At 36.0% G+C, this 24,870-nt stretch overlaps 1 protein-coding gene across 3 annotated transcripts; it reads right to left on the bottom strand.

Annotated features, from left to right (window-relative positions):
• Positions 1–1,455: 1,455 nt before the first annotated feature.
• On the bottom strand, positions 1,456–24,321 carry LOC134538216 (xaa-Pro aminopeptidase ApepP). 3 transcript variants are annotated; one of them, XM_063379319.1, is made up of 13 exons: positions 24,055–24,321; positions 20,747–20,879; positions 18,456–18,624; positions 16,696–16,932; positions 14,072–14,167; positions 13,035–13,240; positions 12,636–12,777; positions 12,416–12,545; positions 9,180–9,329; positions 8,116–8,245; positions 3,682–3,859; positions 2,479–2,654; positions 1,456–1,939 (listed from the first exon to the last, which is right to left on the bottom strand). In XM_063379319.1, the coding sequence occupies exons 2-13, from the start codon at positions 20,858–20,860 to the stop codon at positions 1,823–1,825; spliced, it is 1,845 nt and encodes a 614-aa protein (XP_063235389.1). In that variant the 5' UTR covers positions 20,861–20,879; positions 24,055–24,321; the 3' UTR covers positions 1,456–1,822. The 3 variants fall into 3 exon arrangements, with proteins under 3 accessions (XP_063235389.1, XP_063235390.1, XP_063235388.1); XM_063379320.1 differs by having other exon boundaries at positions 24,126–24,298; XM_063379318.1 differs by lacking the exon at positions 24,055–24,321 and adding an exon at positions 22,490–22,675.
• Positions 24,322–24,870: the final 549 nt, after the last annotated feature.

The raw sequence follows: 24,870 nt of genomic DNA, 5'->3' as shown, positions 1-24,870 counted from the left end.
TTATTATTAAATCAATATTATATAGACATTCTGTAGTATATTTAGTATCAGCATTGCACCCGTGCGAAGCCGGGGTGGGTCGCTAGTATTTAATATAATAAATTCATTGAATGTAATGAAATCAGCATGAAGGTTTTTTTTTTTTTTACAAAAAATGTATGTAATAGCTAATAAGTAGCATGAAAATATTTATTTTATTCTTTTTTGATCTTGCAACTGTTATTAGCAACTCAATTTTACATTACGACGTTGGTATATTTTTCAAACAAGTACTTGCAGGTTTATTTTTTATTGCTCAGAGTGCATCTTCTATCAGTCAAAATGACACTGTTAAGTGAAATAAGTAGTAAAAATATATATATCTATGCCAACTTTAAGAATTAATAGAATTCATAAAAAATAAAAACCATAAAATTTTTAATCTAGTCATCACCCTTGCTCACACACTTACCTGTAATAAGTATGGGCTGACAAGAGAGCTGTAGAAATCCAACTATTATTTACAAACCATTCAACATTCTGCTTGATTCGAACAGCATTCATTTAATGATCATTACAAGTACCTGTACAAGTGCAGGATCGTCGAGAGAAACCAAGGGCCTGGGGAAAATAATTGTTTTGGGCCCCCTCCCTAGTGCTTAATGTACAAATTTTCAAAAAAATTGAAATTAAAAAGAAAGAAAAAATTCTAAAGACTAAAAATTACTGTGGCCATAACTTGAAACGTGATCTGGAAAAATAGCATACACTGTTAAGATTTCCTTAATCAGCTATAGAATTGTAATGTTTGTCATACTCTCAGGGCAATCACAAGCATATAAAATATTTTGGAATTTAACAGACCCCCCCCCCCCCCCCCAATTCCCCATGGAGCTTTCGCCCCAGAGATTTTACTACCTCCCCCTTCCCCCCTCGATGATCCTGTACACATGCACTTCCTTTACATGTCGAAAAAGTGCAGTTTTGGAAGTTTAAAAGGGCTGAAACTATTAATTTTGAAATAATCCTAATGTTGAAGATGTATATTTTAAACATTACATTATTGTTAAGTAGTTATAATTGTAAGTACACAGATAAAATCTTTGTTAGTAATTAATTAAGATTTATTGTTTGATAGTGGTTACTGTCACAGCATTATGCACAGTGACCTCCGAAATTGAAATGGGTTACAAAACCAATTATGCGGGACAAACATGTAGAACCACCATTTTACTTAGTATGGTTCTTCAAAAGTGTGAACAATGGCGAAACAATGATAATATAGATTTTTCCTTTAATCACAGACATGTGAAATATTTATTTGAGCAATTTAGTTTAGAGATGGTAGGGACTTTCCAGTAGATGACAATTGTCAATTTAACTTAATTTACCACTTTTGGTAGACAGAATTTTACCGTAACACTAATCTACTGAAAATCCTGCAAAAGGAAGAAAAAAAAAACACACACACACAAATATCTACATGAGCATATATTTCCTCGATAAAGATATGATTATGTTAAACAAGTTTAATATAATACTAACATAAATGCACTGCACCCTGTAAAAATCTAGAAAAAATCATGTAAACATCACTAATGCTTTAAAACAACGTAACAAAATCGGAAATGTATCACAACCGCTGCATCGTGGAAGACAGACTATCTATACGTAAGGTTGCGTTAGAAGGCATTCACATATTTATAAAGCTTCCTTCTTTAGTTTCACACCATCACGGCATCCCCTACGACAGCAGTTTGTTTTTTAGTCTGTGAAGTCTTTCTGCAAGTGATGCTGGTTGATCCATGCCGACTTCTCCCCCCGAGTTTTCCCGCGCCGGACTTCATATTGGTTCGGTCTCTCTGTGAAGCCACTCCCAGGCTTCCTGCTGCCCTGCGGCCTTCAGCTTCTCACCAACCACCTCTCTGCACTCCCGGTGATAGCTGTTGAGGTACGCCACCTGAACACAACACACTAAATTAAATTCTGCAAAAAAAAAATTCTGAGTTTACTAATCCATAGCTTAAAAATTTTTGTTTCTTCTCCATGACAAGTAGTATATACCCGAAACTAAGACGACATTTTTTTACCATAATTTATAATTCAAAACAAAGGGGGTCGCCTTAGATTCAGATACACTGATTTTTAGGTAAACATACCTATTTTTGGTCAATGTTTTCGGGTTGTGCAGTAGTTATTGGCTGCACATGTTACAACTTATGTTTTTGGAATGTTTTATAGCACAAGATGGCGCCCATTTTATAAGACTAGTTTCTCAGCATAATGAAACTCTCAACAGTTTCCAACAGTTACAGTACCAGCCATATAGGTATTTATTTCTGTTTGTACATAAACTGTTAACAGTATTTCAAAAGTGGTGGTTGAAATCCTTTGTTAACATTCATATTTTCAATTTTATATCTACTACTACTATCTCTACTATCTCTAGCTACTACTATCCTAGTAAAGATACAAGAATTTAAGTAAATAAAACGTTACCTCCTCTGCTGTAAGCAAATCTTTGTCGATCAGCTTGGTTTGAATGGGAACTAACGTGACAGTCTTGAAAGTCAAAAAGCCACGGTCTTTGAAGGTATATCGAGTCTGTGCAGGAACAACATACATGACGTTCTCGAGCCGAATCCCAAACTTCCCATCCTCATAGAACCCAGGCTCTGAAACAGACAAAAAAAATGCTCATGTATAATGCCTCTACTGTATTATACAGCTCATATATCATATAATTACGGACACGATTATATGGTGAATTGCGATAAAACTGAAATAACACCGGAAAGCATGTCAAAATACCAAATAACACCGAAATGCAGTTATTATAACATATAGCGCCAAAATGTAAGTTATATCATGGCATTACGATGCAGTTAACTAAAACAAAATTCCAATAACAAAAAAAAAAGTAGATAACCTTTTAATCTTTGAAATTCAAGGAATGTCATTTCCGGACAAAAAAATTTAACCAAAGTGCATGGATCAGAAAAATTAATTTAACTTGTTTTATTGTGCATCTCTTATTGAATCACTTTTAAACTACAAAAACTTGAAAACTTATTTTAATTTTTCACAATGTATCTGTTTCAGACCAATTTATAACAAATTATTTTATCATAAAAATGCAGCATATAAATTTTATCTTTATTTTGGTGCAGTTGATATTACAAAATTGCTTTTATAAAAATAAGAACAATAACACAGAAATCATCTATTTTAAAAATAAAATTGAGCTACAAATAATACATGACTTAAAGTGATTAATTTTTAATTTTTAGACCAGGTGATACATCTAATATCCTAACACCCTCTTTAGAATACTAGTACATCCTAATGGACATTTACACTTCCAGAACTTTAATCTCACTTTTTTTCTATATGTTACCAACAACTACATTAAAAATATTTGAAATACTTTCCCTACTTTGCATCATATTTTGAAGCCAGCTTACATTGTTAATATCATCTTAAGTATGTAGTATATGGTTCACAAAATGGTTAAATGAAAATAAAAAATATATATACAACTATTCATTGACACTAACTAAACACAAAATTTCACAAAAGTAAAATTAATCTTATCAAGACTAATACTGTATTACCATTTAGAACAATTTTTCCAAGTACAAGGAATTCATATTTTCTAACTAAAAGCTACAGGACAGATGAGCACAAAATGATGAAGCTCACCATTAGACAGGAACATTCCCTCCTGCAAGCCAGGATCATTCGGGTACATCCTCCAGGAGATACCCATAGGTCCCTCGTGCACATTGAGATAAGCCCCGACCCCGTGACCTGTCCCATGCAGATAGTCGAGCCCCACGTCCCACAAGAACTTCCTGGCAAGCGTGTCTAAACAGTTTCCCTGAAAAACCACACGTATGTCCTTACTACTAACTTTGAACACATTCAAACTATGCTATGTTGGCTATGTTTAACGTGCCTACTACAATCTTCCAATTTTTTCCTCAATTTCCTTTATTAAAATGTTTTTTAGTAGGTTAATTTTTTTCATCCCTGTTAACTACGTAGTATTAGGGCGATATGGATAAAAACCAAAATGATGCAATTAAAGGTACATTTCTTTAATAGATCCGATAAATAATCACAGTGCAAGTCTCCAGAAATTCCATTCTTTTAAGTAATTAGTCAGTTCCTTAGTAAAACTCTTTATTAGGCATGTGCGAGAAAGACTTTTTTGAATTCGAGACGAGATCGAGAAAGCAATTTAAAAATTCTCGAGAATCGAGTCAAGATCGAGAAATCTGTACTTTAGTTAACAGGATAATATGATCCAAAAAAGTAAAACTCAATAATCTGACAAACATACATAATTATTCAATAATTTTATCAAGTATCCACAATTGCAATTGCAATTACAACTTTACCTTTACACTCAAGTTTATTTGCCTACTGTCGTATGTAAACATACGTTATTGACTCCATAGTCTATACAGTTTCCTTGAGCCATGGACGGTACTTGATCATGAAAGTCTGAACATTCGCCACTATCGATAGGTCACTATCGATACGGACCGCAATTTAAACATCATGTTGCTTGTTATATACTGCTGGCCGTGTGTATAACCTAAGGCCATAAAACAAAATGCAATCGCGGAAGAATTCTGCAGTCATGTTTATATTTTTATTTTTTACCGTACCGTTTTACGTTGATACTTGATATTGATACCGAAAATGATTTATTTTTAACTTTAATGTTGGTGTTATTAACGGAAAATAATCATTTTCTTCTGTAATTTAATGTGATAACTACAGCGCAATTCATTGTTTACGTTTACCGTTTCATGTAGTGACTTGTGAACGGAAGTTGTTCGTTTTTAACTTTTTAATAATTTATCGTGTATACTATCGTAACAAGTATATTTTATTTTATTCGATCTACGTTAATTGAAGATATGTTAATTATTTCAACACGCAACACAAAATGCTGCCTCAATATATTATATTACCTAACCTATTTCTTGTTTACAAAATTCTCGAAAATTCCGAGCCAAAAAAATTATCTCGAGACGAGATCGAGAAAATTTCTGTCTCGACTCGTTCTCGATGATGCCGAGACTCGCACATCACTACTCTTTATTAAAAATTTTTTTGGTAGATGAAAACAAAAAGTTTTTTTGCATATCACAATACACATTCTGCCTTTGACTAATTAACAAACACAACATTCAAGTATACCCTCAAGTTACAGAAGAATTGGAGTAAAAGATGCCTACGGAACTATAAACAAATAGAAGATATGGACGACACCTGAATGGATAAAATTATTGTACTTTTTTCCACTGGTATCAGTTTTTTAACTATCTGTTGGAAAATATTATATCAGGTTTTCAGAAAATTGGGAATATCAGCAGATATAGATACTAAAACGATTACATTGGTACATCACGAGTCAGATTGCTTGGAATTTGTTCTTTTTAGTCACATAGTATGTATAGCAACATACATCTCAGAAGAGTCTGCAATAGTGTGCAAAGCAAGTCAATGTATTTAGGTAAGATGAAGGAAAGTTGCTGCTCTTATATAGCATACGAGTGCTGACTCTCAGACTAAAATACTGTGCTTGTATGATGTGCAAGAATCATCCCAAAAGTAATAAAACAATTTACATACACAATCATTAATCACTGATCAAAAATCATAAGAATACACATTTTAAGTTATTTGCAAATAACATAAATATGAGCATGAAGTTTTATTGTTACGTAACTTTAGCAAATCTTTCATGCAAACTAAAGAGAAAATTTAAAATCCTGGAGAATTAAAATGCTCATATTTATTCATAACCAACCTATGTAAAAAATAATCTTAAAGATACATAAATTCCCATTTGAAAAACAATTCAACATGCACAAAATAACAAAAAGAAATAGCAAATAGGTGGTGCTATGTAGACTTGAAAATATGATATATTTCCAAATTAATACAAACTTATATTTTATTTAAGTTTTGGTAAAATGACAATTTTAAAAATTTTTAGGAATTTCTGAAATCATCATTTATTTTCTTTTACTTTTCTTAACATTATAAATAGGGATGGGGCGAATCCTGATTTCCTCGAATCCGAATCCTAACTCAAATCCTCGACTGGAATTGCCGAATCTCGAACCCAAACCCGAATCTTTTACAGATGATGTCCACATATCTAATGTAAGTGAGATGTATTCTGCTTGCACTAAAAGTCCCTTGACTTTATCACATGTAGTTTGGTACATTTCTGGTATAAGTGTATATAAAGACAAAAATTTTTTCTTGTGAAATTTCAGTTTTAGTACAGACTAGCGGTTAGATTTTTTCTATAAATAAGCTAGAGGTCTGCGAGCCTAAGAATTTTACTTCGAGCCGAGCTCGAGCTTTTGTGGTACAGTTACACTTTTGGGAAATTATTTCTATCTTAAACTTAGTATACTTAATGTTTGAATAAAGTATTAAAATGAAGTGGGCTTATTAATTTTGGGTAACTATTTACAGTGTGTGTTTACATTTTAGACTGCTAGAAAAAAATAACATTTTTTTTCCATTGAATCTTACCTGTTTCCATTGGTTCATTAGTAACTGATATCATCCAAGTATCATAACCAAGTATATGTTTGTGTAAATGTAACATATCTTGGGAAAATTTCATCCTTGTCAATTTTTCTGGAGTCCTTACTGAGCTTCGACAAACTTAGCACCAAAAATCATGTTGTTTGAAAAGTACATTCACATTGTTTCAACATTTCCACTTTTCAGCACAATAATTGTGAGAGAGATTGTCACAGAGTCTTAATAAATTCTGTTCTTTAATCTATCATGCAGAACAATAATTTGTTCTGCACGTTCAGGAGTTAAATTAGCTCTACGATTGGAGATAGTGTTTCCAGCAGAAGAGAAGTGTCTCTCGCTGGCAACCTGCTTGGCTGGAATGCTTTAGTAAAATTGCTTAACCTCAAAATTAGTGTCATGAATATCTGTTACTGCTCATTAAAGTTAAATCAATTGAAAGTAATAAAAATAAAAGCATTTTACTTCATTCAATTTACACTTGCAAAAAAAACATACACACATAAACCTACATGGAAATTAAAGTCTTTTTCAATATCCTGAAGTCTGAAATATGTTTACTCATGTCATTAAATGTAGAGCTGTATTGAAGAAGCCGATTTTGCCAATATTTAGTTTAATCGGCATTTCTGCCGACTTCCGATACAGTACGCTTGTTAATTTTCGGCCGATATTACTGAAAAACGAAAGAGACTGCCATAACCTAAAAATCCATGAGTACCATTTTCACTTTTCGTAGTAGTACTGCATTCTTTCACATCGCATTATTTCTTAGCAACGTGTGCCAACCGTACATATCAAAGTTTAAAATCTTTTTTTTTTCAACAATGTTCTTTAATTTAATATGTCATAAATAAATAATACATTACTATCACGGTAAATATACATCTCGGTTGTTACGGTAACTATAGTGCAAATATGGTAGCTATCTTGCTTCTGTAGTAATTATGGTATTCTACAAAGAATCTTTAGTTCTTATTGTGGTATTTATCTTAAAATAACTATTGGGTTTGTACTGTAGTTATGGTACATCATCCATATTTCTTCGTATGTTGTTGTTCATTTGTCTTTTCTTTATATTTACGTGAGGCGTGAGCCATTATTTGAGACAGGAAGTTTCAAAAAAAATGTTAACGGACTTTATATCACACATTTAATGGCGTAAATGATGCGACCTCGGGCAATTTAAACGCTTTATACGGAAAAACCTACCATGCGGAACCTCGTAAGCGAGTTTTACTGTATTTTTTTTTCCGTAAATAGTAAAAAACCGAATCCTTTGACGAATCCTATATCAGACCCGCCGAATCTTCGAATCCCTAGGATTCGGCGGATTCGGCGGATATTGGATTCGGTCGCCCCATCCCTAATTATAAACAATTTAAGGACGGTTTACAAAAATCTCTACCCATTATAATGAAAAGATAAAAATTTTATTTTAGGAATAACAATTTTATTTAATGTCAAGCAATTGAAAGTAAAAAAAAAAAGTAGGTAACACAAACATAAGCAAAATATGAAAATATCAAGAATGGCTTCTGAGATTCATCTGGTTACCTTAATTTTATTAGGATAAATTGCAGTGCCAAGAAGCCTCTGTCCTTTGAAGACTCTGGTGAAACATTCTCTCTCGTAATCTGTTGGTGTTCCAAAATGTAATGTTCGTGTCACGTCAGTAGTACCATCTCTAAAGCAAAAAAAATACAATGAAAATTTATAAATAACTGACATTGAATACAGACCTGTGCAGTCAAGTTTCAAGAATTAAGGGTTGAATCTGACCTCATGAAAATCCAGCTTCTTTGAAGTTTAGACTTACTTTTGCAAGTCTTACATTGTTAGTACTGTTCATTAAGCAAGTTAAAGACCATCTATATCAATAAAGCATTCAAGAAAAAACTCTGAACTCGAAAAGGAGAATAAATCCCTACCATCTGGATCTGGAAGCCAGCAGTGATTGGCCTATTTGAGGTTAGCTTAAAATTACTTTTAAAAAAATTAAGTTTTACATTAGTCATTAGTGTAAAAAGTGTCCTCCTATTCAGTTACTGAATATTAATTACCATTTAATATTTTATGATCCAGCAAGAATTACAAACTTCATTCATAATTTTAATTCAGCACTTAGAAATAAAAATCATTTTTCTTCTTGCTTTTATAAGAACCAAACTAAAAATTAAAATCATTACTTCTAGAAAAGTGAAAACTTTAAATTAAAATTACGTTAAATTCAGCAAGTTTCTAATGAGTTTGTACCCTGCTGTGTAACACTGCTAAAACATTTCTACAACCAAAGTAAATATTTTCTGTAGTGAAAATTAGTAACCCCACACAAATAATTAAAATTTCATCAGAACAACTATCACATTGATGAAGCTTCCCAATAATGATGTCTGTAAAAGGGTAATTCCACTGTACATGGGATGTTTCATCACTTATGGCTAATATATACATCTTGAATCTATCCCTTTCATTGATACTAAATTAATTAAAATCCATCTATTACAAAAGCGTAACTGTCCCATGAAATAAAGACATTGATTGAAAAGTTTTAAACCTGGGAAGGTGTTTAAGAGAGCCAGCCATTATGGTCAGAGCGTACGTCCACTGCACTGGTCTACCTGTACTGGCCACCAGAGTCACAGAGGTACAGCTCCCGGGTGGTGATTGGACGGTCAGTTGCTGGCGTGCAGTGGTAGTGGATGATGGCGCCGTTGGGTCCCACCGACGATATTGTGTCGAAGCTTAGGCCCATGAAGTCCTCCTGCTGCCTTCAAACAAAATAATTCCTTGCATTTATTTTAAAAAAGAGAGAGAGAGAGAGAGAGAGAGAGAGAGAGAGAGAGAGAACTAAATTAATTAATGACATACCAAACACAGCTCACAATAGTTGGAGACCCAAAAACGTACACAGGAAAAAAATGTTCATTGGCTGCCACGCGTGTTTGGCGCCAACTTTGTCTTTTACAAATTCACTTGGGATTTGCATGAAAGATAGCTTAATTATTACTACTGGCTCACTGTCTTCCAATGTGTGTCATATTTAACGGTGGTCCAATCACACAAGACCAAGAAATGATTAATGTATGCAGAGCAGTGATGCTCCAACATTTTGAAGTTGGGCCCATTTAAAGTCCAACAAAAAACTGTAGGCACTCAATACATGAATTTCCAAGAAATATGTTACAATGGTTAAGTCACTGTTAGAGTAAAACATGAAGTGTCGTTCAAATAACACACAATAATGGTGTGTTAAACAAAAAGTTACCGTAATGAAATGGTATAACAGAGTAGCTATATTTTTTACAACTGGACACACATTTCTCTGGAATACCACAGGGTGCACTTGTATATCTTCTAGGGCACACTTGTATATCTTCTAGGGCACATACGTTGAGGACCACCGGTGTAGAGCAATATGGTAGCAAAATACAGGTTACATTTTAAACACACAACTGTGGGTTCACGTAGCTATGCCTGTGCGAACATCAGTTTTTTAGTTTGAATCGAATATGAACAACAATACCAAATTATTCACGAATACAAATATTGAATTTGAATAGAAAGAATGAAATCAGAATTCCACAAAAAATAAGTTTTACATCATGTAACAACAAGTGAAAGATTGGTTAAGTTAAATCCGCTACAAAAATTATACGGAAAATGTTTTTTAAATATTTAAGTTATGAAATAATTTTTTTTATCTTGCAGCTAACTTAACTTAACCTAACCAACCAACCTTTCATTTCAGTTCCTATTCGCTTTATTTTCCACAATCTGCTACTCTATGTATTATTCCAAAAAAAAAATTTGCAAACCGCAAAATATTAAATTTCATCTGCAATGTTAAACCATTATTAACTTTTGTTAATATATTTTTGAGTATCAATGTCTTGACATCGTCCGGGACTGCGGCCCCTTTGAGTCCGATACGCCACCGCCCATACACCACCACCCTCTATTCAAACCTCCCGCTAACGAGAGTGTGTGTGTGTGTGTGTGTGTGTGTGTGTGTGTGTGTGTGTGTGTGTGTTGGTCGCCCGGCAAGAGGGCGCTTAGCTGCAGTGCGCCACACCCCTATAGGTATTTAAATTAATATTGTTAACCTTTTCTTTTCACCCCTAAACAGTGTCACGACGGGTCAGTCAAGTGAGTGTCTTTTGTTTTCTTAATATAATATTTTTTTGTAATAAAGTAAGTGCAAGCACTGCCCAGGACGCTTTCTAGCGGGCGACGGCAGAACTAGTAAATAACTTTATTTTACTAATTTCATGCACAAGTAATTATTACAGACAGTCTGATCGTGGGTATGTGTATATTAATTTAATAAAAGATTCATGTTATTCTCTGTAATAACCTGGGGCACGCAGTCGCAAGGATGTTAACGGTAATTGTGTTCGGCGCGAAGGGCACCATGTTTCCTGCCGCGAGCCTTGCCTTGCTCCAGTCTCCTTCTTCAGCCGGCCGAGAGCGGACGTCTCTGCAGACACCCCGAGGACATCACCGTTGTCTCACCGATAAGTAGCTCTGTTAACTTAACTAATCCAAATTGTTTTCTTTTTCATCCTCGGGGCCTCTCTCGGTCAGTGGGGGCTGTTTAATAATTGAATTCTATACTCTCAGGAGTATTTTCACCACCTTCGTTCTAAGTAAAAGCTTGAGGCGGCCACGTGTGTGGTCCGCCTCCTCAACTTATATAGATTCGTGCCTCTGGCATTTTAGCTGTGTAAAGGGAGGATTGTAGGACGTGTAACGTATCAATAAAACCAACTTATTTGAGTCACGTGGTCTTTTTGTTCGGAGGGGGGGGGGGGGGGGGGGGGGAACGTGGGTCCTTAACCCAGTCAGCGGCATGTAGGACGCCCTAAGAGCCCACTGCGGTTAGGTAGAAGCGTGCCCGACGCTGAGAGCGGGCTCGGTTTAGGAACAGGTGTTGAATTCGGTGTCAGGAGGGCTAATATCTCACCTCACACGGGCCACGTAACACCCTGAATAAGAGCCTCTAGCCGGGTCCACGTGCCCACTCACGTGGTGGCGCCCACTATTTCCACCACTAGTTAAAAACGTAACACCGGTACGCCCTCAGTCTGTTTCATCATAGATATAAAAGTAAGCTGCTAATGTATCACATGGTGATAGATCGATTGTGACATCAGTGAATTTGCACATGGTACATTGTTAAAATGACATTATGACATTCCACACAAAAGGGCACACAATGTTCTCAGTGGCTTTGCTCTAGTGATAAACAGAAGCATTTCTGCCTCCTCAACATGTACTGCATACGTACCAAAGGTTTGAACCGTATTTAAGATACACCATTTATACGTGGTGAATGACATTTTAGCAGTTTAAACCATCAACACGAGTACTATTAAGTGGTCCGCCTAGTCAGGGGTGTAGTTGTGTTAGTACAGAGGGATTGTAAGTGCAATGCTCTGAACTAGTGCGCTGTCTTCTCGTCGTGCATAGGACAACTATGAGATTTGAGCGGTAACCATAACATTATATAGGGCAGAGAAAGGAAATGAAAGAAATACTACAAGTCACCTTGAGTGCTTTCAATAATCTCTACCAAACATTTCAAGCCATAATTTAGTCTAAAAACACTGGTGTTGGCTATTTTCACTCTCCTAAAAGTACACTTTAAAAACAATATATAGAAACAGAATTATTCATCTGTCCTCAGCGTGTTCTTAAATGCTTTTCGTTAACAGACGCCACTCGAATTATTTTCAGCAGTTTTTAAATTATGTGGTTTCTTCTGAAACTCTGCGCACCGGATGTGTGCCCGGGTAGGCGAAGCCCTTAAAATATGGAAAACGAAACATTACGAGGCTTAAAAAAAAAAACTCACTTCCTGAATTCTTCCAGCCTGTCAGCCCCTGATATCTCCGTCACCACCTGCCCTTCCTTCAACTGCCTCTCCAGCCAGGCGAAGTAGCAGCACAGAGCAGCTGCGTCGCGAACGTGGCAGTTCACCATCCCTGAAACCACGCAAAGCGTTAATGAGCGCCCAGAGCTTCCTCCGCGCGCCAGGCAAGACGAGGGGCCGCGTCTGTCCTGCCGACCCTCACCTTGCACCTCCACCGGGTTCTTCCGCGCCTTCATCACGGCTATGGGCGTGATCTCCAGGATCCTCAAGCTGTCCGGGAAGAGCCTCGCGAGGGCGTAGCTGCTGTCGCTGCTGATCCAAACCTTCCCGCCCTGACCGGACAGCTGCAAAAATTTTTAAATGAACGACCACATTAGGTGGGCCACTAGATTTATAAAACAACCCAAATGTCTAGGGTTGAAATAAATAACTCTCTTTCAATCATTTGTGGTAGAACAGATGTTAAGCACTCACAGCAAGAAAACACAAATGTACTGCCATATGTACCGATATCTGACACCAAGTATTGGACATTGGAACAGCTCTATCAAATGGCACATGTCTATTCTGTTTACGAAAATTTTCCTTGAATCGCACATACCTGATTGACCTGTTCCGACAGGAAAGAACTAACTTTATCGTACGGGTGGATGCTGACGGGCAAGTCTTCTTCATTGAAGTGATTTCTCACCGCCAGACTTATTTTACTCTCGTCAACGAACAGGTGTACCTGCGAGTTCGTCACCACCACGTACGAGAAGAAGACAGGGTTGAACTCTATGTCTGATCCCCGTACATTCAACAGCCCTGAAATAGGATATGTGTACTACATCAATTAATTTGACAAACATGGATGACCAAGCAAGTGTCAAATCATTCCAGCCAGGATTTTACAACTGGAGTACAAAATGATACAGAAATAATAGTACTCAACATAAGTAGTACGTATGATAAAAAATATTACAAATGACTAGAGACTGATGCAAAAAACTATCAAACTCCGTCGTAAACACATTTACATAGATGTACCTGAATGGCCACGCAGTATTCTCCTTGTTTTATTTTTTATTTTTGTTCCGTGGATCCTACATGGAGTCAAGGCTTTGGGATATTGCGTATTTTAATGTACAATGTTTATACTTTCATGAAAATTTGATTGTAGATGAGGATTTGCAAACTTTATATTCTGTATATTCTGCATATTCTGCATGAAAATAATATAAAAATTGGTGATGGGTTAAACACTTTCTCAAATTCAAAAATAAATTTTGAATTTTTTTTAAATCTGAACATAGACTACTAGATCTTCTCAAAAGTCAGGAACAAAATAATACTTGAGAAAAAAAATGATTTAAAAAAAATTAAAAACATAAACTTTTTATTTAAAAGTAGAAAAATTATATTTAAGTGGACAGGATGAAAACAAATTCTTTAGGAAACACTTATGTTCTCTACAGTACTAAACAAAAATTCTGGGAGGACTGTAGCTAAATTTCTTCAAATATTTTTTCTCAAATATAAAATCTTTCTAACACTAAAGGTTTGATGGTATTAGATGATACGACTGGCTCACACTTAAAATAAATATAAATTGTGTAAATTTAACACACTTAAGACACATAAATGTGATACACTCACATGCCACTTCGTCCAAAGCTGTAACCACCAGCAATGCTGCTCCTTTTTCTTTCATTTTCTTCCTCACTTCCTCAACCTTCTTCTTGCTAGTTTTCCCTGCAATCACAATCCGTTGTAATCACGACCGCACCGCACCACCGCATATTTCCATGCTACAGTACATCTAGCTAGTTACAAGAATAAATGCAAGCAAGCTACCAAAAACATCAAAGCCATAAATAAAATATGCAGGGTTAGATGGGGTAAATTGGTACTGGGGTAAATTTTTATAACACATTTTTTCACACTCTTATATTACTTAAATTAATTTAAAATATGCCAAAATATTGCTAAAACATTTGGTAACATCAATAAATTGTTAGTTAATATTCTATATCATTACAAAAAAAGTATGCATCTTATTTTTTATGATTCCAAGCCTAGATTTCAATTAATTTTTTTACTACAAAATTTCCAGTGAAATTTGGCCTAGAATTTTAGCATGAATCAAAATAGGGTTTGGAGTCATTCCTCGAAATGAACCATCAAAGGTAATTTTTTTGTACTTAAAGTCCTTTTATAACAATTTTAAACCAATGTTACCGTATTTTATTGCATGATCCGTCACACAGTTATTTTAGAATGTCAAAATTTGGAAAACAAATACTTGCACAAAAGTTGCATGATGTTTTTGATTCCAGCTGTTCGATTCCGAGCTCTTTGTGTAGGTAGAAAAACATGACCTTAACACAGATCACAGCACAAAGAACTGTGCTACAGCAATCTGATTTCAAATTGCTGTCAGGCAGTGTGGTAGTTATAATGGTATATTATAAGATGATGGTTTTTTCCTCATAAAAATGTAGTATTTTAAAGTTGAAATACATTATTTGTTAGGATATTACCACTTACTTATTTAACTGAAAATAATACAAAGTTGTCCTATATGTAAATTTTCTTTCAAAGACTTTTCCAAATGTTTTAACCTTTAATTTTTCATCGCTGCTGTGTAGCGTGTATAAAAATGTAGCCAGCAATAGTTGGCATCATGTTTGGTTAGGTTAATGTCCGTATAGTGTGTGCTCACGTAATCTAATATTGATATAGATAGCTCGCCAATTGCATGCATGCATTATGTGCACTCTGTCTTGTTCCAGGTAAACTACATATGATAATAGCTCACACTCTTTCATGGTTTAGTGTGTACTACGATGATACTTATGGGAACACTTTGTTAGATCCGGCTCACATTTTTCGTTGTTCTATTTCAAGTGTAATGAAGTATGTTTTTGATGCATGATTAATTAATTTAAATTTTTTGGTGTGCTTTTGTATACTTTGCTTTTTAACTAACCATACTTTCAATGCAACATATGTAGTTTTTATGAAAAATAACCTCTAAAAAACAATGCTATTCTCACATAAAAATTACACACCTAATTTTCAAACTTGATTTTAGCATAAAATGTGCTACGATTATGCGCTAAAACATGGTAGTTTTATACAATGGTGCACTCGCCTCTTCAACCTGTAAAACCACATTAAGCTGATACCACAGATTTTATTTGTGACTCCTAACAGCATTTGAAATATTGAAATATTTTACTTTAACAAAATGCTTAAAAAAAAAATTATTTTCCAGAAGACAAAGAAAATCAGGTAGTCATTGATACGCCTTCGACTTTCCAAAAACTTACAGTCTACAGTTCATTAAGGCCAACTGTGGTGTCATGGGTTTTAAACCCAACCTTGAACATGAAAATTGTTCCATCCCAACACATGGCACGACTCGCATTCATGAATACTGGTTGGTAGCCAGCCCACTATAATAGATACACGGGTGAAAGAGCAGACAGCTGTGAGTGGCTCTCGCCACATCAGCTTATTTATGTCTAAAATTATAGTGCTCTTTGAGAACATCTGGCAACAGAGCACACTGAGACAAGAACAGCACCAGTGGCATCGGGAAGAGAGAGTGAAAGGCCATTATTAAAACGCACACTGCAATCTAAGGAAGTGACAGGCTACAGTGCCCCCACCACCAATCCCTGCACACCCGCGAGCGACTCGCGGCCGCAGGCTTGCGTACAACACCGCGCGTCCCGCGGGCTTGCGTACAACACTGCGCGTCCCGCGAGGAAGCTGCAGCGCGCCTGAGCACACTCGGGAAGGCCGGCGAAAGTTGAACTTTCGATGGTCAGGTGTGTGGAGTGTAGAAGTAAACAGATATTTCACTCCCAGGTTAATCACAATTCCTTTTTTTTTTCCTGTGAAATCGGTCACTAATGATTCTCACACTACCGACCACACAGCTTAAAACCAAAGAAGTTTAGTTATGTCCCAAATTATATCAGGATTCATGATATCATCAGGATTCATGATATCATCAGGATTCAGGATATCATCAGGATTCAGGATATCATCAGGATTCAGGATATCATCAGGATTCAGGATACCATCAGGATTCAGGATACCATCAGGATTCAGGATATCATCAGGATTCAGGATATCATCAGGATTTAGGATACCATCAGGATTCAGGATACCATCAGGATTCAGGATATCAGGATTCAGGATGTCATTAGGATTCAGGATATCATTAGGATTCAGGATCTGGGTCGCTGTGACACGCGGGTGACACTTGCCGGTGTACTTGATCGCGAGAGGCTGCACGCTGCCGGCCGGAGGACTCAGCCGCCCCTCCCACAGGACATCCACCAGGTTGGGGGCCACCGGGACGAGGGACAGCCCCGCAGCCGCCAGCTCGTCCTGCAGGGTCTTCCACGTGGTGTAGGACACCAGGCAGGGGTCGGCCCCCACCCGGGCGCCCGGCTGCAGCGTCCTGGCCAGCCACGAGCCCTGGGACGGCGTGGACGGCATGCCTGCAGCGGGACAACGCGCGGGTCCAGCAGTTGACGCTTGCCCGCCCTCTCTATAATAAATATCACGTTACTTTACGTTATAATTAAACCCAAAACAAGTTTTAATAAGCTCAGAAGCAATTCAGGAAAAAAGGTATTTCGGCAATAGGCCTACTCACGTAATATGCGGCAAGGAATCTGTGCGACGTCGTAGGTTATAAACAAAGCGACGAACAATAGAATAATTCATTAAAGCAACCAACCATCTTCGCCCTTTATTTTTTACGTTCCTAAACAGTAAAGGCAGTGTCTCAAATGCTACGTTGATTTTTTTTTTCCCATTTTCTTATCATTGCTATTTCTGTAAATTTAGAACTCCACCTCTCTCGCATTTGTTGTTGCGTCACAAATTTTTTTCAACAGATATTTACTAAGTGTCACATAACTGCTGTAAAAGGTCATGTGTAGAGACCCGGGAATTTCGCGGATTAATTTAGTCGCAAGCTAGAATGCAAACCTCCACACTGTCGCACTGTGTTCATGATTGGACCGCAGTCGTCTGGACACGCCCCTCCGCGACCGTGAGCCGACGATGCCCAGCCAGGAGAGAAGTGAGCGAAATCAGGTAGTGCCAATTGACAAGGATAAAAATGGTCCTCGCTAAGAAATCAACCAATGGGAAAGTAAACATGGGTCGAGCACACCTATAACTTTGAATTCTATCCTGAGGCCAGAGGAATCCGCGAAATTTCCGGGACTCTAGTCATGTGCAAGTGATAATTACAAACACTAGTCTGAATTTTTTGCACCCATTGCAAGTTATCTTAATATTTTTGATAGAAGAACACATGCAAGAGAGGTAAAGTATTGAATTTACAGTGATAAGTCCTTAACTAATGGTAATAACAAGAAAACGAATAAAATCAACATGGTGTGCGAGACCCCCACTTTAAGGTATAGTACACGATTTCATACTATGTCTCAAGTTAACACAGATTGGCCGCAACAAATAGTTTCCCCTTCAAAATTTAATATATTTTAAAGAATGACTTCCTCTGTAAAAGTAAAATGACATACTTTTATTTAAAACTATTTTAGGTAGCTTAGTAACTTTCCATTCTAATTACATACATAAAATTTTAAAAAAAACTCAATACTAATTTTTCTTGTGAACATGGCACTATTTATTTATGCAACATTCCCAGCAAAGTCACTCTGGTCACATTGGTACAGTAGATTTGGTGCTAGCAATACTAATCAAATTAACTTTTTTTTTAAATAGTTTTATTAACTGTATCAAGTAATTATCATCCATCCTAAATATTTATAATGTTACAGCATGAACCAACAAGAGACAAATTTGACTGATGTTTCATTTTATAAAAAACCATTTAAATTCAGCATTGTAACAACTGTGTTGATAAAAGAGGAAAAAATGTACAGTAGTTATTAAATATTGTTATGGCCCTTCAAGTGTAGTATTACTGTCTCAGACAAAACAAATATTGGCCGAAGTAACACCTGAGTAAGTCCCACGTACTAACCTTCCTTCATTAGCTTCCACTCATCGCTCATCTCTTCCGTGGCTTGCAGGTAGTACCTGCCGTCCGTCCACAAGCAGGCCTCGTGTTCCGTGACCACGGCCGTGCCTGCGGAGCCCGTGAAGCCCGAGACGAACTGCCTTCTCTTGTCGCACTCTGCCAGGTACTCGCTCTGCGATTAAACAACTACAAAACTGGGATGTTTCCCAACTTTCCCATATTCCACGTAACCTAATGACAAACTCGCAACTTTAGAAGCACCTAGTGGCAATCCACGGCAAGCTACCGATATCAGAAAGGTAGCAGTTAGTGGATTCGATCTCGGGATCCCAGCCCATTTCTAGTCCTGAAATTTTCGAGATAAAAATTTCCTAAACCTGGCATTTTCAAGATTGACAAAAAAATTTAAATGGGTAGGAAACATACATCATAAAACAAACAAAATTATTAAACCAAAATGCACTCATTTTTGTCTGTAACTGTCACTTTTGACTTCCTTGTACGCCATCTTGTTTTAACAAGCTCATTTCAGTCGTGTTTGCGCCGGAAAACAGAGAAGTTGTGAGTTGTAGGAGTTGTGACGTGATGAAAATGTGTCTAAAAATCTGGGCTTTGCATCACAAAAGCAGCATTATTTATCGGTTTTTTGGTTAATCAACACAAATTACATAAAATAATGGTTATGTAATAAATTTGGAAGTAATTTTATTATTGTTTACAATTGTGAATAGTACACAGACAATATTTTCTTGCAGCTCATAGTTACTTTTTTGTAAAGTGTTATGTTCGATAAAAAATTACAAAATTTTTCTCTCTCCCGTTTTCCCAGATTATATATACCTTTGATTTTCTTTTTACATAAAATTTACAATTTATTTTGTTTATTACTTACATATAATATTGTTGATTTATTTAAATTTAAGATCTCAATTTTTGTGGAAAAATTATTGAGATTATGTGAATTCAAGTCTGATTACTCATAAATGGCTGTTGTGTAAGAACATATAATTACTTTGTTACTAAATTTACAATAAAAAAACAGATTTTTTTTTTTACATACTTTTTGTATGTTTCTATTTGCCATCCCAAATCCCGGTATTATCCCAGGATTACGGAATTAGAAATAAGTGCCAGGATCAAATTCTCTAGTAGCAGTGCACAGACTAGAAAATATTTATAACTCCACCCTGTTTGTAATAAATGAACCACAAATTTAACAACACAAATATTCTGATAAACGGTTTTTAAGTAATATTAAGAAACGCATTACAGTGTACATTTTTTAGTCCTTATGTGAGATCAGCAAGTTGGTGCAACAACAAAGTGGGAGAGACTACTTTTAATTAGGATATTATGTTATCATGGGAAAACAAAAATTGAAGCAGCCTATAAACAGGAACGTTTTTCTCTACGTTTACCAAACGCACATGTTGAAACACGACTGATTTTTAAAATCCCCAAATCCTGGAATGGTAGAATGGAAAAAAAATAATCAATGAATGAATGAAGTGGGACATCTTGTCGACATTGAGGTCATAAGAGAAGATAAGGGATGAAGTGACGTGGATGAAGCAGTGATAGAATTCATTGTGAGGGGAGAAAACAGGAGCACCTGAGAAAATCCACCATCTCGCTGCAACGTCACTTGCGCCACTTGCAAAAAAACTCTGGGATTCGAACCCATCGCGAACTGAGCCCAAACTGTCTTACCACTTACCCACAGGGATGGGGCCTCTCCACGCTCCAGGTAACACACCTTTTTTTTTTTCCATCAAGCCAGCATAGTGTCATTTCAAAGCTGGATCGGCTAATCAGTCTCCTACAATCACTCTATCCATAGTTTTCGCACAAGAGATGAGAATAGACCATCAACGACATGCGTGGATGGAAACAATTGGCTCTTGGCAATGTCTGCCACATTTCCCAACTGTAAATAAAAATAAGGGTCTGACCTCATTGGGAACAGAACCCAGACTGACTCGTGAGGCAAGTGAATAGACACTCTTACGACAATGGCCTACAAGAGTTCATGTAAATTAACCCCGGTCCTAGTCCACACCGCCCTCTGAAGTGGCAAGCTGTCATATTTTGGAGCACAGTGCATGTCAGCTAAACACGCCACTTAATTTGAGCTAAGCCACAGCAGAGCCGGACAACGGCACTTTTAATTAAACCTTCGCCGGAGCACACCTTGCTCAAAAGAACAATATATGCGGAACACACCTTGCTCAAAAGAACAATATACGCGGAACACACCACCAACTGTAAAAATTCCTTCAGGAAAAAACACTTACTTGATGAGCATCATCGGATGTGATGATGTAAGCACTCAGAGGTTCCGACACGTATTTGACATCCTTCATGAGGTCGCGCAGACGCTTTAGACACTGCAACGTTTTCTTGGCCATCGTAGCTGAGCAGTCAGCTCTACAAAAATATAAATATATATATTTTTTTAAAACTGTACGTAAGACTAGACTAACAAATAATTTACTGCAAAATAAGTTTAAATACATATTTAAAATAACCGCTGCATTACTCAAAACTATTTCTCGCATTTTGCACTGGTTTCTATATAAAAACCCTACAATGTATGTCTAATTACCAAGATGAATTTTATTTCCTTTCCCTTGTTTAATTTTAATAACATTTTGTTATGAAAATAACGGCAAGTCTTAAAACATTTTTTTTATTAAATTTGTATGTACATCAGGAAGGAAGCATGCTAACATTAAAAAGGTATACAGATGTAAAGGACTCGGAAGCAAAATTTACTGATACAAGTGACTTTACTAAGCTGTTGCAAATTTGTTTTGCTTGGCCCAAGAAAGACTTCCTGTTCCAAGCCATTGTTCCTGGTTGTGTTGTCCATGGACAATGCAAGTATCATGGTCGGTCCACACGCAACGTTTTGAACAACGATCTGTTTGTGCAGTTAAAACTGAGCAGAGAGTCCACACACACACAGTTTTGCTCATGTATTAGTACAATACAGTCATGGAGGAATTGTTTTTTTTTGTATACAATTTTCACACTCAGTTTTATATAAACTCAACTGTCAAAACACGTCAGGAAACGATGTTCAAGGCGGTGCAGGCACCGGCTGCTGAAGAGAAACCAATTTTCTCATGTAGGGTTACTTTGTGAATTGCGAGTCTGAAGATTGATGCCATTACTTACGTATGGATAGTTGTACATACTCATGTACTACAACTAGTGACTCTATACATAAAATGGCAAATGTGAATGCTCAGCTGTACAGAGACAGTTAAAAAAACTACATAACTGAAGATGGCTTCATGTGTATCCTGCAGTTATACTGCCTCACATACAACTACACATCCTAAAAAATTAAATACAACTTTAATTAATATTATACCAACAATTTTCAAAATTTTCTCAACATACATTACAGATTTTTTTTTATTAAAACCATATAGAAAAACTTATATATCAAAAAAAAAATTAGTCTGCCTACAAATTTTTAAGGTGAAATAAAGAAAAACTGCATGTAGACAAAACATTTTCTTATCAATGACTTTAAGCCTACTGTAATTTAAAATGTTCAAGGTCACTAACCCCACATGAACTTGGAGATAAAGACGTAGATTAGAGTTTCACAATCACACCTGCACGTTAACATATAGGCCTTTCTTTTTTGCAGCATTTCAAACATTTAGGCTTACTTATGATGTTAAAGGAGAAATGGGGAAAGCCCTACATAAAAAATATATTAAGGCAAGATTATATAAAAAAACTTTGCACAGCAAAAAATTATCAACCTCTCAATGAAATATGCAACAGGTAAAATTAACACCGGATTAAAACACACAATTTTTTTCCATAGTTTTTAACCCAGAGCAACTGCAAACTTCTGGGAAAGTATTCATATACTATGTAAAAAAAAACTAATAATTTTACTAACAATAGGTATCTTTTTAACATTCATCTAAATCAGCTTATTTAATTGTTCAAATGATCTGTGAATATTTGCTTTATCTCAGTAAACTTCAAAGTGAAAAATAAATTTTACCTACCACATCCAATTCCCACACAATCAAGGTGTTGGGAGAACAGTTTGTGACTGTTGTTCCCAACTGTAGACTATACTGTATCTGTAAAATTTTGTGACTTAATACTGATAGTCAAATCAATGATAACTAACATCAATACATCAAAACAGCTTGTCAATCAGTTATCTGATAAACAGTTGATATATGAGGTATACCTGTAGAAGAAAAAATGTGATAAAAAATATTAGGTATTTTTGTTAATTTTTTTTTAAGTTCTAACGATACTGCATATGACACTAGGGTGCAATCATGTGTTTGCTGGTTGTTCGTAGTCTTTAGCCAGTGCTGTACGGCACGAAACCGATTATTAAAATATCAGTGGGTAGAAAAGACTTCACATAACACAAGGTAATATCAGCTCTACTTATAGGTGCATTGCTTCTCTATACCTTTTAAAAAAATTGTTAATAAACAAGTAAGCAAATTTGTGTGGGCTGGTGGTTCGTAGCATTTAGCCAGTGCTGTAGGTTTTGTGGTGGTTTGGAGACATTAGCCAGTGCTGTACTTCATGTACAACAAATATTGTTATTTATGGTTATTTTAAGAACATTGTTTTATTTTTTAAAATTGTTTTTTATTCGTAAAATTTTTATTGGCCGGTACTATAATATATCGAACATGTAATTTTTAATGGACACCACAGTATAGTTTTAGCCTTTGCAAACTCTGGTACTGTTCCATTATTATGTAGGCTTGTGCCTTTACTTATGGCTATTGCTGTAACCTTTTAAACGGTGCTAGCTTTCGAAAGGTTTAATTAATGGCCAGCACTGTACATTTGTTTAATAAGTAGGCCCTACTTCACATAATGGATTGTGCCTTTATTTATGGCCATTGCTGTAACCTATTAGCCAGTGCTACCTTTCGAGAGGTTTAATTTAATGGCCAGTACTGTATATTTGTTTTGATAAGTACTTCACATAATGGATTGTGCCTTTATATATGGCCAGTACTTTACATTTTTTTAAATGCAATTTTTATTTAATGGCCAGTACTGTACTTTTTTTTACTAGTACTGCACATTTTGGCTTGTGCATGTGTTTGACCAGTGTTGTACGTTTTTGATCAGTGCTGTACCGGTTGGCTTGTGCCTTTATTTATGACTAGTCTTGTACGTTTTTGACCAGTGCTGTACATTTTGGTTTTATTATGAGTGCTGTACCTGTTGATTTGTTCCCTTAATTATGGCCAGTGCTGTACCTTTTAGCTAGCCGGCTAGAGGAAATCACAGAACAGGGAGGGATAGAAAAATAAGTCTGAAATAAAACCAACTTCAGCCAAGTTATATTCGGATCATCGCCCCCCCCCCCCCCACCACCCATGACGTCAGAGGATAACGTAGACCAACCAGCGATCAGTGTTCGTTGGACACAATTTGGGACATTACAAATGTTGATGTGCCTGAGTGGTCTTGAGGGGAAGGTATTTGAATAGAATATGGGGACACTAAGGAAGCTGAGTCGAAGCCCAACTGCAGGTTGAAGATATCAAATAGTTAAAGCAAATAATCCACAACATTTTTTACTCACCTCTAAATACCAGAAAGTATACCAAGATCTTTTAAAACTTAAACCATAGATATATAAACTGTATTACATACACAGAACATGAACGTCCATATGCACAAGACACCAACAAATATCTGCAGCATAAATGTACACTTGTACAGACACTTTAACTCCCAAACATACAATAATAAACCCTCCTCCCCCACAGACCATAGAACATATGGAATCTCTGGTAATATTACAGCTAGAGCCAGTCACAAGAATGCAATAAAATCTCGGAATCACAGTACCAAATTTACCCTAATATAGAAATTCCTAAAAACAAATAATTACTTTCATTTTCGTAATAAATAAAGGAAAAAAATTAATTTCATCACTTTCTTCTATAAATAAAAAGATAATCATTTAAAATTTTCACTTATGTGTATTCTTGGCTGATTCTAAAGGGATATTTGTTTTGGAAATACAGCAGCCATGGACGCCGCTCAAATATTTTTATTTTATTTCAAGTGCTGATTATCAGTTTATCTATGGTTATTATGTCACTTGTGTTGTCAGTTAACTCCTTGGCTGTCAGTGACTGGGTGGTAGATGGGCGTTGAATTGAATATATAAGTTATTCCACCAACGTATCCACTGGACAAGATTTTACTCGTAAAGATTCTGAATTTAAGCCCTTACATGTAAGTTACCGTTTTCTTAGCTATCGTATGATACATAACTATATTATTTAAATAATTGTATCAAAATGTTCTGCTAAGTTAACTTAGCTTTGTTTGTTGAATCATTGGAAACCCAAATTAACCCCTTTGCCTCTTCATCCTCCTTCCTGTTCTC

Source organism: Bacillus rossius, chromosome 13 (genome assembly GCF_032445375.1).
Source record: "Bacillus rossius redtenbacheri isolate Brsri chromosome 13, Brsri_v3, whole genome shotgun sequence".
NCBI classification, from domain to species: Eukaryota; Metazoa; Arthropoda; class Insecta; order Phasmatodea; family Bacillidae; genus Bacillus; species Bacillus rossius.
The sequence above is the reverse complement of the archived record's forward strand: the minus strand, read 5'-3'. Positions and strand labels throughout refer to the sequence as shown.